Source organism: Pristiophorus japonicus, chromosome 13 (assembly GCF_044704955.1).
Source record: "Pristiophorus japonicus isolate sPriJap1 chromosome 13, sPriJap1.hap1, whole genome shotgun sequence".
Classification (NCBI taxonomy): domain Eukaryota; kingdom Metazoa; phylum Chordata; class Chondrichthyes; family Pristiophoridae; genus Pristiophorus; species Pristiophorus japonicus.
In genome coordinates, this window is record NC_091989.1 from 66,423,979 (window position 1) to 66,441,581 (window position 17,603).

Consider the following 17,603-nt stretch of genomic DNA (forward strand, 5'->3'; position numbering starts at 1 on the left):
CCACCCATTTAAAACTGAGATGAGGAGAAATTTCTTCTCAGAGGGTTGTGGATCTGTGGAATTCGCTGCCTCAAAGAGCTGTGGAAGCTGGGGCATTGTCTTAAGTTTAAGACAGAGATAGACAGTTTCTTAACCGATAAGGGAATAAGGGGTTATGGGGAGTGGGCAGGGAAGTAGACCCGAGTCAGTGATCGGATCAGCCAAGATCGTATAAAATGGCAGAGCAGGCTCGAGGGGCCTTATAGCCTGCTCCTATTTCTTATGTTCTTGTCATGTATCCTACATGGTTACTGCTTGTAATATTACAAGGTGTGCCACCAGGGGGCACCTCAGTGGGAGACTTGTAGGTTACCTGTACAGGCCTAGTATAAAAGGCAGGCCACCAGGTGTGATCCTCACTCTGGAGTTATCAATAAAAGACTAAGGTCACTACAGTTCAAGCACAACACATTGCCTCGTGGAGTCATTATCAGAGCATCTAAAAAGACATAACAGTTCTTATGTTTAAGATAATATTTGAGAAGGACACCTGTATGATGAAGACCAAGATAATAGATTGGAGAAAAGCTGATTGAGGGGCTGAGAATAGAACTCGGGAAAATAAAATGAATATTGACAATGATGTAGAACTACAGTATGAAATATTTAAAATTATGTTCAACAGAGTCCATGAAAAATATATTCTGCTGAAAAACAAGCAGCTAAACATTAATGAGATACAAGGGAAAAATTGATGGTAAGGAAAGATGCATATAAAAATGTACATGGACAACAGGGGAGAGCAAGACAAGAAAGAATGCAAAGTGCTTGGGAGAGAAGTCACAAAATCAATTAGAACGGCAAAAAGGACTGAGGAGATTAAATTATCAAGGAACATGAAACAAAATAGTAAAATATTTTATAAGCACATTAATAGAAAAAAGGAAAGTCAGTATGAGAATAGGGCCACTAAGCGATGGACAGGATAATATCGCAGGCAGCGATAAAGAGATGGCAGAAATATTAAATAATTACTTTGCTTCAGTATTTACCAGGGAGACAGAACAGGTGGACATTGCCTTGGATGATGAAATTAGAATAAAAAGTGGAGAAATATTAAATAAACTAATTAAACTCAGGATAAAACCCCTGGTCCAGATGGATTATAGCCATGCATTTAAAAAGAATCTAGGGAAGAAATAGCAGAAGCTTCACTACACATTTAGTTATTCTTTCGAAAAAGGTGTAGTGCCAGAGACTGGCAGATAGCTAATGTAATACCTATATTTAAGAAGGGAGATGGAACATGTCCAGGAAACTGTGGACAGGTCAGCTTAACATCGGTTGTAGGAAAAATAATGGAATCACTATTGGAGAAAATAGAAAATCTAGAAACCAAAAATATAATAGCCAGCATGGATTTCAAAAGGGAAAGCTTGCTTGACCAAACTTACTAAATGTTTTGAAGAGGTAACAGAGAGAGTAGACAAGCGTAATGTAGATGATGTCATTTATCTAAAAAATTTTTTTAAAAAAGGTCTTTGATTAAAGGTACCACAATAGATGAATGAATAAGGTCAGAGCATGCGGAGTCAGGGGACAAGCATCAGAAAGGATAACTATCTGGCTTCAAGACTGAAAGCAGAGATTAGGGGTAAAGGTTGGCTATTCAGAATAGCAGGTGGAGGAAAGGGGTGTTCCACAAGGACCAGCACTGTTCACAATTTATATGAAATGATTTAGACTTTGGAATAAAAAACAGTTTCTAAATTTGCAGATGACACTTATTTAGGATGATGGGGGTGGTTAGTCAATACTGAGGAGGCCAGCAACAAATTACAAGATGACATTAATAAACTTGAAGAATATGCATATAATAATTGGCAAATGCAATTCAACACAGGTAAACGGGAGGTATTACATTTTGATAAGAAAAAGAGAGAGAGGTCACATATTACTTGGAAAATATTTAAGTAGGGTAGAAGAGCAAAGGGATCTGGGAGTATAAATACACAAATCACTGAATGTAATGACACAGGTTAACAAGGCCATAAAAAGGCAAACCAAGTACTAGGGTTTATATCTAGAGGGATAAAATTGAAAAGTAGCAAAGTTATGCTAAACTTGTATCAGACCTTGGTTAGACCATACTTGGAGTACTGCATACAATTCTGGTCGCCATATTATATATAAAAAAAAAAGGGCACTGGAGAGGGTGCAAAAAAAGATTTACAAGGACGATACCAGAAATGCAAGGGTATACCCATCATGAAAGGATTAACAGGCTGGGTCTCTTCTCTTGGAGAGAAGATTGAGGGATGATCTAATGACGGCCTTTAAAATTATGAAAGGATCTGATCAGAGTAGATACAGAGAGAGCGTTTCCACTTGTGGGAAAGAGCAAAACTAAATGCCATCAATATAAAAGATAATCAACAATTCAAATGGGGGAATTCAGAAGAAACTTCTTTACCCAGGGAGTGGTGAGAATATGAAACTTGCTACCATAGGGAGCGGTTGAAGTGAATAATATTAGATACATTTAAGGGGAGGCTAGACAAGCATCGCAGAGAAGGGAATGGAGGGTTATGCTGAGAGCTGGATGAGGAAAGATGAGAGGAGGCTCGAGTGAAGCATAGACAGGTTGGGCCGAATTGCCTGTTTGTGCGCTGTATATCCTATGTAATGCATTCCAATAGCCTTTTTGATTGTTTTTCTAGATCAGATCATTTTAATGATCTATGTACTTGGACCCCAATTCTCTTTACTGTTTTTTTTTTAAGCTTTTCACCATTTAGAAAGTACCCTGCTCTATCCCTTTAGGTTCAAAGTGGATGACCTCATATTTTCCTTAAATTAGCATTTAACACATGGGAAAATCTAAATTCAAAATGGCCCAATTTGGGCCAAGATTTAAATTTCTCACATTAACCTGAAACAGGCGAGTTTAAACACCTTTGGACTCTAGCTGCTCAGCCTTGGACCATTATAGCACAGTAATCATGGGCAGATCCTGTAGAACTCAATGCTGCTTCAAACCCAAGCTATTGGACCATGACAGCATCATCTGCAAGTTTGATCATGTCCCCATGCAAGGGACCTTGGAGCAGTAGACCTGGCTGACATTTTCTTTATCTCTCCTGGCCAAGTAGGATTTTTCATGCTATATACTGTGTTTTTAAAAATCTATTGAGAAAAGTAACACATTTAGACATAGAAGTTACAACACAGAAACTGGCTATTCAGCCCAATTGGTCTATGGTGGTGTTTATGCTGCACACGAGCCTCCTCCTACTCCATCTCCCCCTATCAACATATCCTTCTTTTGCATTCTCCCTCATGTATTTACCTAGCATTCCCTAAATACATCTACGCTATTTGCCTCAATCATGCGGTAATGAGTTCCACAGTTCAAGTACGGATTTAAATTGAACTCACTGGCCAACTGCTTGTAAAGATTGTAAGGATTTCTTACAGGAAAGCTGGGATAAATGTCAAAAGTTTGGTCAATCAGTGATTTGTAAGTTTGGGCCATTCAGTATAAAGGAAATTCTCTGAAGGTAGAAAATGTACCTTCCACATTTTTCATGCAAGAGCGATTCATTCAGCAGACCAATTTCACAATAAACAGACCTGTCAGGATTGCTGACTTTCAAACGCGGATCACATTGTTGAGAATACACAGGCTCCGTAGCACGGAGTGCAGGTTCAGCTCCAAGCATGGGAGACTGAAGAGATACACTAACAATGGGCCATAATTTGCGGCCCCCATTGGCGCGTACGAGGTGCCCGTAGGGGCAGCGCAAGTTCCGGGTTTAGGCATGCGCCGCACACACGCTAAAAGCCAGAACTTGTGATCCGTCAAGAATTCTCTTAACAGATCGCACAAATCCCCGGGAAAAGGGCATTCGCTGACGGAAAGTTGGGCTATTTTCCCAACGAATGCCCATGAAATTCTTACACCGAGTAAATACAGGCGCAGGCCTGCTTTTACCAGGGTAAGAGTTTTAAAATAAGGAAAAAAAAACAATTTATACATTTTAAAACCTGTGAAATAAGGCAAATTTATTTTTAGCCCCTTTAAAACAACATGTAAATTTTTCAAAAATGTAATGTGTGTTTGAAATATTTATTTAAATGCCATTTTAATTTAGTTTAAATATGTCGGGTTTTTAAAACATTTGAAGTGTAGAGTTATTTGTGGGGTATTCCCATTCAGCACAGCGAGAGCGGGACGGGAGTGGCAGGAGAATAAAGGAGATAGCTGCTGCCTGGAGGTCGGAGCAATGCGAGCTGGGAAAATCAAAGTGCGCCATCACAGGAAATCAGGTCTGTGATTGGTGACTATTTCTCCATTTCTCTTTAACCTTGGGCATTGGTGTAAATTAAGTGCTGCAATTTAAAAAGTAAACACAGACAGGTGATATTTCTAAATTTAACCTCATTAAAAAAATGTAATTTTATTTAAATTAATTTTTTAAAGTTTTTGTCTGCTAAGTATTTCATAGCCTATATATATATAAAAAAAGAGGGCAATAGCTGATTAAAACTTGGCAAAATACAAAGTTTATTTCTGCTGAATAGTTCAGAGTCTATAAACTAGAGGCATAGCAGGGCAGCTCAGTCCCGTGGAGTGCACATCCTGTGCCATGTGGGAAGTCCTGGATGCTTCACGTAGCCTGGACAACCACATGTGCAGGTGTCGTCTCCAGCTGCAGCAACTTGAGCTCCGTATTTCAGAGCTTGAGCGACGGCTGGAATCACTGCAGTGCATCTGCGAGACTGAGAATTTTGTGATAATACATTTCTAGAGCTGGTCACCCCACAGCTTAAGATTGTGCAGACAGAGAAGTGGGTGACCACCAGGCAGAAGAGGAGAACCAGACAGGTAGTGCAGGTGTCCCCAGAGTCCATCTCGCTCTTCAACCAGTATTCTGTTGAGTACTGGTGTGGGCGATGGTGCCTCTGGGGAGTGCAGCCAGATCAAGTCCACAGCACCACAGGTGACTCAGCTGCATTTGGGCAGCTGGGGGGGGTGGGGTCAGGCAGGGGAGAGGAGAGTGGAGGAAGAAGAATGGAAGAGCAATAGTGGCAGGGGAGCAGACAGATGTTTCTGCGGCCACAGACATGACTCCAGGATGGGATGTTGCCTCCCTGGTGTCAGAATCATGGATGTCATCGAGCTGCAAGACATTCTGGGGGGGTGGGGGGTGAGGGGAGAGAAAGAGGATGAACACAGAGAGGTCGTGGTCCATATTGGTACCAATGACACAGGTAGAAAAAGGGTTGAGGACATGCAGGCAGAGTTTAGCAAGATAAGAGATTAAAAAGCAGGACCTCAAAATGGTAGTAATCTCCAGATTACTGCTGGTGCCACGTGCTAGTGAGTACAGAAATAGGGAGGATAGAGAAGATGACTACATGGTTGGAGGGATGGTGCAGGTGGGAGGGCTTTAGATTCCCGAGACATTGGGACCATTTCTGGGGAGGTGGGACCTGTATAAGCTGGACAGGTTGCACCTCAACAGAGCCAGGACAAATATCCTCGCGGGGGGGTTTGCTAGTGCTGATGGGGAGGGTTTAAACTAACTTGGCGGGGGGATAGGAAACAGAGAATAGATTCAGTGGGGAGAGAAACAAAGCTGGTATTGGACAGCAGAAAAGGAGAAAGTGAATTTGGGAGAGGGGAAACAAGGGCTGGAAAATAAATAGGGGAGTTTGGCAATACTAAATACTTCAATGCAAGGAATGTAGGAAATAAGGCAGATGAGCTGAGAGCTCAGATTGACACTTGGGAGTACGATATTATAGCTATTACTGAGACATGGCTAAAAGAAGGGCAGGTATGGCAGCTCAACATTCCTGGTTACAAGGTTTTCGGATGGGATAGAGAGGGGGTAAAAAAAGGAGGGAGGGTGGGTCGCAGTATTGATTAAAGAAACAACTACAGCTGTGAGAAGGGATGATATGTTAGAAGGGTCATCAAACGAGGCTATATGGGTTGAATTGAAGAAAAGAAAAGGGGTGATCACATTACTGGGAGTGTACTATAGACCCCCATAGCAGTCAAAGGGAGATAGAAGAACAAATATGTGGGCAAATTGCTGTGAAGTGCAAAAAACGAGAGAGCTGTAATAGTGGGGGATTTCAACTAGCCCAATATTAACTGGGAAAAAAGTAGTGTGAATGGTACAGAGGATGCAGAATTCCTAAAATGCATTCAGGAGAACTTCTTTAGCCAGTATGTAACAAGCCCAACAAGGCAAGGGGCGGTTCTGGACTTGGTTTTGGGGAATGAAGGAGGGCAGGTAGAAGGGGTACCAGTGGGAGAGTATTTTGGTGCTAGTGATCATAATTCAGATTTAGTATAGTTATGGAAAAGGACAAAAGGTGGACTAGGAAAAAAAGTTCTCAATTGGGTAAAGCCAATTTTGCTGAGCTGAGATGGGATTTAGCTACTTGATTGTAAATCAGTGTCAGAGCAGTGGGAGGCATTCAAGGAGGAGATTCTGAGGGTACAGAGCAAGTATGTTCCCTTAAAAGAAGTGGGGCTAACAAATCTAGAGCCCCCTGGATGTGGAGGCAGAATACTTAGCATCTGTTTTCATTTAAAAGAGAGAGGATGCAGACATTGCAATGAGGAAGGAAGAGTGTGAAATATTAAACAAGATAAATAGTGAGAGGGGAAGTATTAAGGGGCTTAGCAGCTTTGAAAGTGGATAAATCCCCAGGTCTGAATGAAATGTATCCTATAGGCTGTTAATAAGAAGCAAAAGTGGAAATAGCAGAGGCTCTGACCATTTTTCAATCCTCTCTGGCTGGCAGTATGGTGCCAGAGGACTGCTAATGTTGTACCTTTGTTTAAAAAGGGAGAAAGGGATAGAGAGAGTAATTACAGGCCAGTCAGCCTAACCTCGGTGATGAAAAAATTATTGGAAAAAATCCTGAGGGATAGGATAAATCTTCATTTGGAAAGACATGGATGAATCAAGGACAGTCAGCATGGACTTAAGGAAAGGTCACGTCTGACTAACTTGATTGAATTTTGAGAGAAGGTAACCAGGAGGGTCGATGAGGGCTGTGTATATGATGCAGTGTATATGGATTTTAGCAAAGCTTTTGATAAGGTCCCACATGGCAGACTGGTCACGAAAGTAATAGCCCATGGGATCCAGGGCAAAGTGGCAAGTTGTATCCAAAATTGGCTCGGAGGCAGAATGCAAAGGGTAATGGTTGATGGATGTTTGTGTGACTGGCAAGCTGTATCCAGTGGGGTTCCGCAGGGCTCAGTGCTCTGTCCCTTGCTTTCTGTGGTATATATCAATGAGTTGGACTTAAATGTTGGTGGTATGATTAAGAAGTTTGCAGATGACACTAAAATAGGTTGTGTGGTTGATAATGAAGAAGAAAGCTGCAGACTGCCGGAAGATATCAATGTACTGGTCAGGTGGGCAGAACAGTGGCAAATGGAATTCAATCTGGATAAGTGTGAGGCAATGTATTTGGAGGTCTAACAAAGCAAGGAAATACACATTAAGTGGTACGACACTGAAAAGTGTAGAGGAACAAAGGGACCTTGGAGTGCAGGTCCACAGATCCCTGAAGGTAGCAGGCCAGGTAGATAAGGTGGTTAAGACGACATATGGAATACTTGCCTTTATTAGTCGAGGCATGGAATACAAGAGCAAGGTGGTTATGCTTGAACTGTATAAAAAACACTGGTTAGGCCGCAGCTGGAGTACTGTGTGCAGTTCTGGTCACTACATTACAGGAAAGATGTGATTGCACTGGAAAGGGTGCAGAGGAGATTTACAAGAATGTTGGCTGGACTGGAAAATTTTGGCTATGAGGAAAGAATGGATAGGCTAGGTTTGTTTTCTTTGGAACAGAGGCAGCTGAGGGGAGACCTGATTGAAGTGTATAAAATTATGAGGGACCTGGATAGAGTGGATAGGAAGGACCAGTTTCCCTTGGCAGAGGGGTTAACAACCAGGGGGCATAGATTTAAAGTAACTGATAGGGGGCTTAAACCTGCAGCCCTCAAATTTAAGTGTACAAACAGGTTGAGAGATAAATATGTTGACTAGGACACTGGGGAGAATGCTGCTGGGCTTCAGATAGTGGCACGGGATCTTTTTATGTCCATCTGAGAGGGTAGACAGGGCCTCGCCAATGTCTTCTCCAAAAAAGATAGCACCTCCAACAGTGCAGCACTGGAATGGCAGCTCAGATTGTGTGTTCAAGTCCCTGGAGCGAGACATGAACCCACAACCTTCTGACCCAGACAGGAGAGTGGTACCCACTTAGCCAAGGCTGGCACTGTGTAATGCCATGATTCTGCCTCAAGGCCCTTACCATTGGCACTGGAGGGAAGGGAAAAAAAAAAATCAGTAAAGAGGCTTCTGGCAGATTGTCCACCATCACTGACTGGAAATGGGCTAGTCCCTGATTTATGCTGACCGAAAGAACACATTTTCTGATTGGTGTTATTTTAACCCACTTCATGACCCATGGGATAAAAGGAAATACTGGGCCAATAAGTTAAATTCTGTTTTTAGTGCAAGATTCCAGGATTTTTACAGTTTGTTTTAGGGAACAAATTCTATACTTCTAGCAATTTTATTTTCTATGTGAACGCAACAACTCGCATTTAACAGGTCCGATTATCAGGCAAAATTTGACACGAGCCACACAAGGAGATCGTGCAACAGGTGATCAAAAGCTTGGGCAAGGGGGTTGGTTTTAAGAAGCATCTTAAAAGGGTGAGGTTTAGGGAGGGAATTCCAAGCTTCTGGCCAAGGCAGGCTGTCAAAACCATAAATAATGGCCCTGAAACTTGATGTTACCTGCAGATTACCAATCTCACTTACCAGCAGCAGGACCAAAGTAGTAGGTTTGTCAATGTTTATATTTTACAAAACAACTTTATCTGATCTGTAAGATTATAGCCAGTCCGCAATGCTGCTGATTGGACCATATGAACTATAGAGAGTGGTGGACGTCCATGCCCGTCTGTGTACGGAATCCCCAGAATCATAGAATCATAGAAATTTACAGCACAGAAGGCGGCCATGTCGGCCCATCGTGTCCACGTCGGCCGACTAAGAGCTATCCACCCTAATGCCACTTTCTAGCTCTTGGTTCGTAACCCTGTAGGTTACAGCACTTCAAGTGCACATCCAAGTATTTTTTAAATGTGGTGATGGTTTCTGCCTCTACCATCCTTTCAGGCAGTGAGTTCCAGACCACCACCACCCTCTGGGTGAAGTTAAGCCAAATTGGAGATTCATGGCAACCTGGATGGTGTTTAAATTAAAAATGGATTTTTATATAATGCCAGGACATTTCCTCTCACCGTACTCTGACACTGCTGTGGAATGGGCCAAGTACTTATATTAAAACAGACAGCTAAATTAGATCACATACAATAGCTCCTAGTTGGCGATACACTGAATGTTGGCTGGTGTCTAAGTGCCTTGCGATGTTGGTTACACAAAAGATGCTATGGGGAGATTCCGCTGGTCAGCATCATTGCTGAAAGAACAAAAAGAAGGCAGAAGAATTTCTCTAAGCAGAACGCTTTACTGTGAAATGGTGTTTGAGGCAGAGACCAACAAAGAAAGACAGACAGACTTGCATTTATATAGTGCGTTTCACGACCACCGGATGTCTCAAAGCACTTTACAGCCAATGAAGTACTTTTGGAGTGTCGTCACTATTGTAATGCAACAGCATTTAAAAGGCAATTGGATATATATTTGAAAAGGAAGAAATTTGGAGGAAAAAGGTTAGGGACATGGGATTAGAGTGGATCACTCAGTAGCACAAGTATGGTGGCATCCTGGGCTATCATTTCTTTAATTCTAAATACAATCTGTTGGCCACCTGGCCTCACCATTTGGTGCATTCACACTGCAGATAAATGGTGTGGCTTGTATTTATTCAATAAAACCACACACTACAGTGAACCAATAATTCAAACGGAAGTATCCAGAGGAGACTTGCATACTTAAATCCCTTTTATCTGCACACCGAGCATCTGATTAAACTACCAGCTTTGTGCAGAATAGAACATATTCATGACAGAGGATCACAAACTACAGCAAGTTTTAGTGATACTCAAGAAGAACGGTCTTCTGTAAAACTCCCGCATCCTTACCCTGAGGAGGAAGTTCAATCTTGACAAAGCCTCTATGAATAAGTCTGCTCCTTTATTTGTAAATTCATATCTGCCAGCAATGAAGAAGAAGAGGGTCTTTTCCAAATTGAAATCCAGGTGGCTGGAATCAAACAGATTTATAAAAAAAGTGGTCAATTTTTTCACAAAGGGGAGTACTTTAATAACTCGCCCCTTTTTAAAAAAAATGAAAAAAGAATTTCAACTATGTTAAAATATTCTTCTATTTATACAAACGGAGTGTTCAGTGCAGACATATTTGCAGAACTACATCAGTGATATAACAAGAGGACTATAGTTCCAGTGAATGTACCCTGCAGGTTTGCGCTTTGCATATCTTAACCCTTACACAATAGTTATGATATTTCACAGGGATTTGGATTGTTTTGCACACACAGAAATGCTACAAATGAATGCTTTGTTTCAGAAAGTTTAACCAAGTAATCAGGAAACCAAGTACTAAAAGTAATTTGCAGTAGATGGGATTTCTTGCATCATAATGGCCCAATAATGAATCTGGTTTCAGACTAGTTTGCACACTGTAAATGGCAATTTTATCTTTGTTGCAAAAACATGCACTCCCAGTTACCAAAAGCGATGAAGTTGTATCTGAAATTATTATTCAATAGAAGGAACCACACAGCGCTAATGGACCAAGCCACTTGGTAACTGAGAGAAAGAGAGAAACATGAAGATGGATTGGTGGTATTTAAGTTGGTTGGAAACAAAGCATGGGTTTGTGTTTTGTGCATGGAATGCTTGCAATGGTTAAATCAGCTAGTACGTTGGTGTGATGAGTTGAAGTTTATAGCTGGTCAGGACACAGCTCGTTTTTATGGCTGTTAAGCTTTCAAAGGTTGATAAACCTGCTATAGAGGTCTAAAGGTTCCTTTCAAATGGACATAAAAATCTTAGTGTTGCCTCAACACATTCAAAGATGAAAAAGCAGCATGCAATACCCGTAGAAGTGGCCCCGAATAAATTCTTGGATGCGGGACTTGTACAAGGAATGCAGATTCTGAAACTCATGCATGGCAGAGAACTTCTTGATGTTTAACCCATTGGGTGTGATTACATCTAGAACAAAAAGAAAAATAATGAAGTTAAGTTTCGTAGGGATGTCTCTAGGCAGATTTAATTTTCAGCTTTTAACATAAAAATAAAGAGATTTTTGTAATTTGGTATGGAACTACCAAAAGAAATGGATCAACCTGTTAACTGTATCTGGGGGGGGGGGGGTGGGGGAATCCTCTAGCAGGGATAACTGTATTGTCATCAAGGATCAGGTAGTCTGCTCTCCTGTCAATACCTGCTGATAATCATGCTCCCCTGAGTAATGGGCAGTCAAGGCAACAGAAAGCATTCAGGAAGTGGTTAGCAAACCAGCATGGCTGCCTCAGGCACAGCCCTCAGTGCCCACAGCCCATGGAGGTGTGATACCATTAGTATGCTGGCTGGCCACCAAGAAAGGAGAGAGTCATTCAATCATTGGAAACAGTGCAAAGAGCCTCTAGAACAATCCCATATGTTACAAGGAGAGACTGGGACTTTAGTCTTGAATGGCAGAGGTATCCTTGAGACACCAGAGATAGTAAACAAAAGCGATAAATCCAGAAACGACTTTAAATTAATTCTGACAGGAGAACGAGAGCACAGATCCAGAGCAATAAAAGGCCAGTTTTGGACAAGTATTAGGAGGTTCTTCAAACTGAGTGATCAATACAATACAGGAATCAATGCTGGGGCCTCAAATATTTACAATCTATATTAATGACTTGGATGAAGGGATCAAGTGTATTGCAAATATATTTGCTGACAATGCAAAGATAGGTAGGAAAGCAAGTTGTGAGGAGGACACAGAATCTGTAAAGAACATAACATAAGAATTAGGAGCAGGAGCAGGCCATTCGGCCCCTCGAGCCTGCTCCGCCATCCAATGAGATCATGGCTGATCTACCATCTCAACTCCACTTTCCTGCATGATCCCCATATCCTTGGATTCCCTTAATATCCAAAAATCTATCGATCTCTGTCTTGAATATACTCAAAGACTGAGCCTCCACAGCCCTCTGGAGTACAGAATTCCAGAGATTCACTACCCTCAGTGAAGATGTTTCTCATCTCAGTCCAAAATGACCAACCCCATATTCTGAGACTGTGACCCCTAGTTCTAGACACCACAGCCAGATGAAACATCCTCCCTGCATCTACCCTGTAAGAATTTTGTATGTTTCAATGAGATCACCTCTCATTCTTCTAAACTCGAGAATAGAGCCTTAGTCTACTCAATCTCTCTGCATTAGGACAATCCCCCCATCCCAGGAAAGGGAAATAGATAGGTGAGTGAGCAAAAATTTGGCAGATGGTGTATAATGTGGGAAAATGTGAGGTTATCAACTCTGGTAGGAAGAATAGCAAAGCAAAATATTATTTAAATGGAGAGAGAGAGACTACAGAATGCTGCAGTAGAGGGATCTGGGTGTCGTCATACATGAAACACAAAGTTAACATGCAGGTACAGCAAGTAATTAGGAAGGCAAATGGAATGTTGGTCTTTATTGCAAGGGGATGGAGTATAAAAGTAGAGAAGTCTTGCTACAACTGTACAGGGCACTGGTGAGACCACACCTAGAGTACTGCATACAGTTGTGGTCTCATTTAAATAGAAGGGATATACTTGCATTGGAGGCAGTTCCAAGAAGGATCACAAAGTTGATTCCTGGGATGAAGGGGTTATCTTATGAGGAAAAGTTGGGCCTGTACTCATTGGAGTTTAGAAGAATGAGAGGTGATCTTATTGAAACATACAAGATTCTGTGTTTGGCCTTGTAGGGGCATAGTTTCAGAATATGGGGTCGCCCGTTTAAGACAGAGATGAGGAAGAATTTCTTCTCTCAAGAGGGTTGTGAATCTTTGGAATTCTCTACCCCAGAGAGCTGAGGAGAGTGGATCATTGAATATATTCAAGGCTGAGAGATAGATTCTTGCATTAAAAAGGGAGTAAAGGGTTATGGAGAACAGGCAGAAAAGTGGAGTTGAGGCCAAGATCAGATCAGCCATGATCTTATTGAATGGCAGAGCAGGCTTAAGGGGCTGTATGGCCTACTCCTGCTCCTATTTCTTATATCCTTATGTAACAGACTCTCAGATAGTACTAGAGGCAAAAAGCCCTGAAATAATTTAAGAACCATTTGGATGTAATGGGAGGACATTAGGGCCATTCTGGATGGATGAACTAAGATGTCCTTGATCATCTGTAATTACCCAAACTCTGATGGCCCAGAGATGAATCAAAACAGTCCATAATCACTGCAACAAAGCCAGCTTTCAATAGGAGTTAACAAGGCAGCACATGTCCTCTGGAAAATGCTGTTGCCGTAGTATTTCTATGCAACAGACCATGGGGGCAAAATCCAGGGTTTCAGAGACCCGTTAATGCCCGTTTGCAGCGGCCATTCCCGAAAATCGAATGGCCACCGCTTTGGGGTCTACAGGCCGACCCGACCTAATTTCAGGTCGGGGATTTTTCGGCCTGGACCCCATCCCACCCAAGTAGTTGCACAGCCAATGTTGATCAATAAAAAAAAAACGTACCAGCGATTTTCAGCTCAACTGGTCAAACCCCCACCGCGCGGTGCCCCAGACAGGTTTTTCTGCCGGTACAACATCTCCGCACTGAGTGCGGCCCGGCAGCATGGCCGCCCTTAAAGGGGAGAGCCCACTGCTGCAATGGAAAAAATTTTGCCGGCCAACTTGCCGAACAGCCAGCAAAATACTGCCCCCGGGGTCAGCCAGGCCACCAACAGGCAGCCTGGCAACCACTTTTGGGTGCCAGGTCGCTGGCCCGGCTGAAACCCTCCCTGGTGGCCCAGTGGCCAAAGTTAAACAATGATAGAATCTCTCCCCTGTAACAGAGGGGAGAGAGCATGTTGATGCATGTTGATTGACAGCAGCGGAGGCCCCGACCGACCCATTTTCAGCCAGTTAGCCTGGCTTTCAATCGAAGGCCCGCCCCCATTATGATCCCTTTCCTGTAAGACTTTGAAAACATTTCAAAGTCCTGAAAATGGATCTACTTACCATACCAGGTGTTCCAGCAGCAAGTACCACTCCAAAACTCATAGGTGCGCCAACTTCCTAGTGCACCTGACTTTCGACCCTCATATGTTAACTGGTGCAGCCTGTGATTTGCACATTATAATACACAGTGCCTCCCAGCAGCAGTTGGAATGCATACCCAAAGCAGGAATTAATCAAGTGATATAACACACAAACAGCACATATGTTAAGGAGCTTTCACTCTAAGAACTCTCAATAAGAACACGGCAGTGAAAAACAAATAATCGCCATTATTAGAATGTTCCCATCACACAAACCCCATAAAACTAGGTGCACTAAATGGCAGAACAACCAATGATAAACATTTCGGGCATACAGGGTCCACAAAAAAAGTCTACAGGATTATGAAATGTGATCCCCATACACCATGAACAATATGGGTCATTTGATTACTTTTCCTTGGGAGTGTTATAGAACTAAAAAAACATCAATTAAGCTCCACAGAGTGGCATGATGAGGTATACATTTCCCATACTGTTAAAATATACTCAAACCATTTTGTACCTGCGAAAGGGTCAGTTCTCCTAGTCTACTTCCTATGAACCAACAGTTCATAAAGAATACATGGGGACAGGATCCATATCTGAATCAACCCCCCTCCCAATTAAGATTTGTTGGGGGTGTTTCTCAACTCATGTATACACTTCATAGAAACATAGAAAATAGGTGCAGGAGTAGGCCATTCGACCCTTCGAGCCTGCACCGCCATTCAATGAGTTCAAGGCTGAACATGCAACTTCAGTACCCCATTCCTGCTTTCTTGCCATACCCCTTGATCCCCCTAGTAGTAAGGACTACATCTAACTCCTTTTTGAATATATTTAGTGAATTGGCCTCAACAACTTCCTGTGGTAGAGAATTCCACAGGTTCACCACTCTCTGGGTGAAGAAATTTCTCCTCATCTCGGTCCTAAATGGCTTACCCCTTATCCTTAGACTGTGTCCCCTGGTTCTGGACTTCCCCAACATTGGGAACATTCTTCCTGCATCTAATCTGTCGAAACCCGTCAGAATTTTAAACGTTTCTATGAGGTCCCCTCTCATTCTTCTGAACTCCAGTGAATACAAGCCCAGTTGATCCAGTCTTTCTTGATAGGTCAGTCCCACCATCCTGGGAATCAGTCTGGTGAACCTTCGTTGCACTCCCTCAATAGCAAGAATGTCCTTCCTCAAGTTAGGAGACCAAAACTGTATACAATACTCCAGGTGTGGCCTCACCAAGGCACTGTACAACTGTAGTAACACCTCCCTGCCCTTGTACTCAAATCCCCTCGCTATGAAGGCCAACATGCCATTTGCTTTCTTAACCACCTGCTGTACCTGCATGCCAACCTTCAATGACTGATGTACTATGACACCCAGGCCTCGTTGCACCTCCCCTTTTCCTAATCTGTCACCATTCAGATAATAGTCTGTCTCTCTGTTTTTAACCACCAAAGTGGATAACCTCACATTTATCCACATTATACTTAATCTGCCATGCCTTTGCCCATTCACCCAACCTATCCAAGTCACTCTGCAGTCTCAGCATCCTCCTCGCAGCTCACACTGCCACCCAACTTAGTGCCATCCGCAAATTTGGAGATACTACATTTAATCCCCTCGTCTAAATCATTGTTAGTGCTTAAATTTCCCAAGTAACCTACTTCACTATTCATTAACTGCAAAACAATATCGGAGCAGTATGAACACAAAACTATATAGTTTTAAGCTGATCATATTAGGTGAATGATGGCGGTTTTGTTTTGTAATGGCACAATGAACAGTAGCAATCTTCGAAAGAGGGTGGGTTTATTGAAATGCAGAGCAAGCAGAGGGGTTTGCTTCGGCCAACATAAACCTTGCCTGGTTTTCTCTTGATCATGTTCTCCGCCTCGACAGCGGTGATGGCGGAGACCGTTGTAAACACATGCGCGCAGTGGGCGCTAGCACGCTCCATGCAATAGCGGTGGTAAATCTGCCTTTCCCCTGCTTCCTTGTCAACATCGAACTGTTTAATAAGAGAAAAAAAGTGAGGGTATGAGTTTTCCCCCCAGTACTTCAATAATAAATCATAACTTTTAAAGTTTTTGCATCACCGAGGAGATACGATCACGAAATAACCTGCAAGACCACAGATGTAGCAATTCTTGTTCGGCATCTGCATTTACAATTCTGTAGCCAGTATGCAATACAATGAGGTTTGACAAACTAACATTTACTTGGAGATCAGATGTCCTAACAAGGGCTTTCCGGATTATAAAAAAAGGTCAACAGGGCCCAAAAGGCCAACAGAAAAGCACAATTGCTTTCAGTTGCAGTTTGCTCATTAAATTACACTTGATGGGCAGATCCCCAAGGCACAAGCACTCTCTATAAATGTCAGGTTCAAAGGATCAAGCAATGAGCACTGCTGAGGGACAAAGCACATTTTAAAAACAGACTAAGAGACACAATGGCATCTGGATTGTTTTACTTGAAAGAAAGACATTCCTACGCATAAGTCTTTGCTTCTTACAAAGCACGTCAGCAATGGGGCAGATCCAGATGTATGTATTAAAATTGTTTTAAACAACAAATTCTACCATTGGAAGAACTTCGAACCAAGCTGCTCAACAACATTGGGCCTTAACAGTCGAAACTGCAAGTCATTTTTCTTGTAAGCTTTTGATAAATCCAAGTTACAAAATGCATTGTTACAGAATCACCAACACTTAATTGGCTTTTGGTACTCTTTCTCTGCAGAAAGGCTGCATTACCCATTTCAGCTCCAAAGATCATGAATGATTCAGAATTTATTAAACACATTGCACCAACTGACTTGTGCCCAGATTAACTTGGGCATGTTAGAATGTTTTGATCGGTAATGTAATGTTACCCAAATTCCACCCCACCCCAAACATTTCATCTATATACCGAAATAATTCAGCAGAGCAGCTAGACAACGTTCCATACAGTTGGTTGCATTTATAAATTCTGAATCATTCATGACCATTGGAGCTGAAATTAGAGCCTTTCTTTCTGTCTCCTTACCCAAGAAAGGAGATACTTGCCATAGAGAGGTGCAGCAAAGCTTCACTGGATTGATTCCTGGAATGAGAGGGCTGTCCTATGAGGAGAGATCAAGTAGAATGGAGCTATATTCTCTGGAGTTTAGAAAAATGAAGGGTGATCTCATTGAAAGGTATTAAATTCTCAAGGGGTTTGACAGGGTAGGTGCTGAGCAGCTATTTCCCCCTGTCTGGAGAGTCTAGTACCAGGGGTCATAGTCTCCAGATAAGGGGCCGGCTATGAGATGAGAAATATTTTCACTCAGGAGGGTTGTGAATCTTTGCAATTCTCTACCCGA

General features: G+C 42.3%; 1 protein-coding gene across 2 annotated transcripts in view; it reads right to left on the reverse strand.

The window, feature by feature from the left end:
* gys2 (glycogen synthase 2) overlaps positions 1–17,603 on the reverse strand; it is a 67,616-nt gene that overhangs the window by 28,780 nt on the left and 21,233 nt on the right. For both annotated transcript variants that reach the window (XM_070896685.1, XM_070896684.1), the window contains 3 exons: positions 16,121–16,265; positions 11,116–11,233; positions 10,139–10,259 (listed from right to left, as the gene is read on the reverse strand). In XM_070896685.1, the coding sequence (XP_070752786.1) occupies positions 10,139–10,259; positions 11,116–11,233; positions 16,121–16,265 (384 nt within the window). The remainder of the gene's footprint in view (positions 1–10,138; positions 10,260–11,115; positions 11,234–16,120; positions 16,266–17,603) is intronic.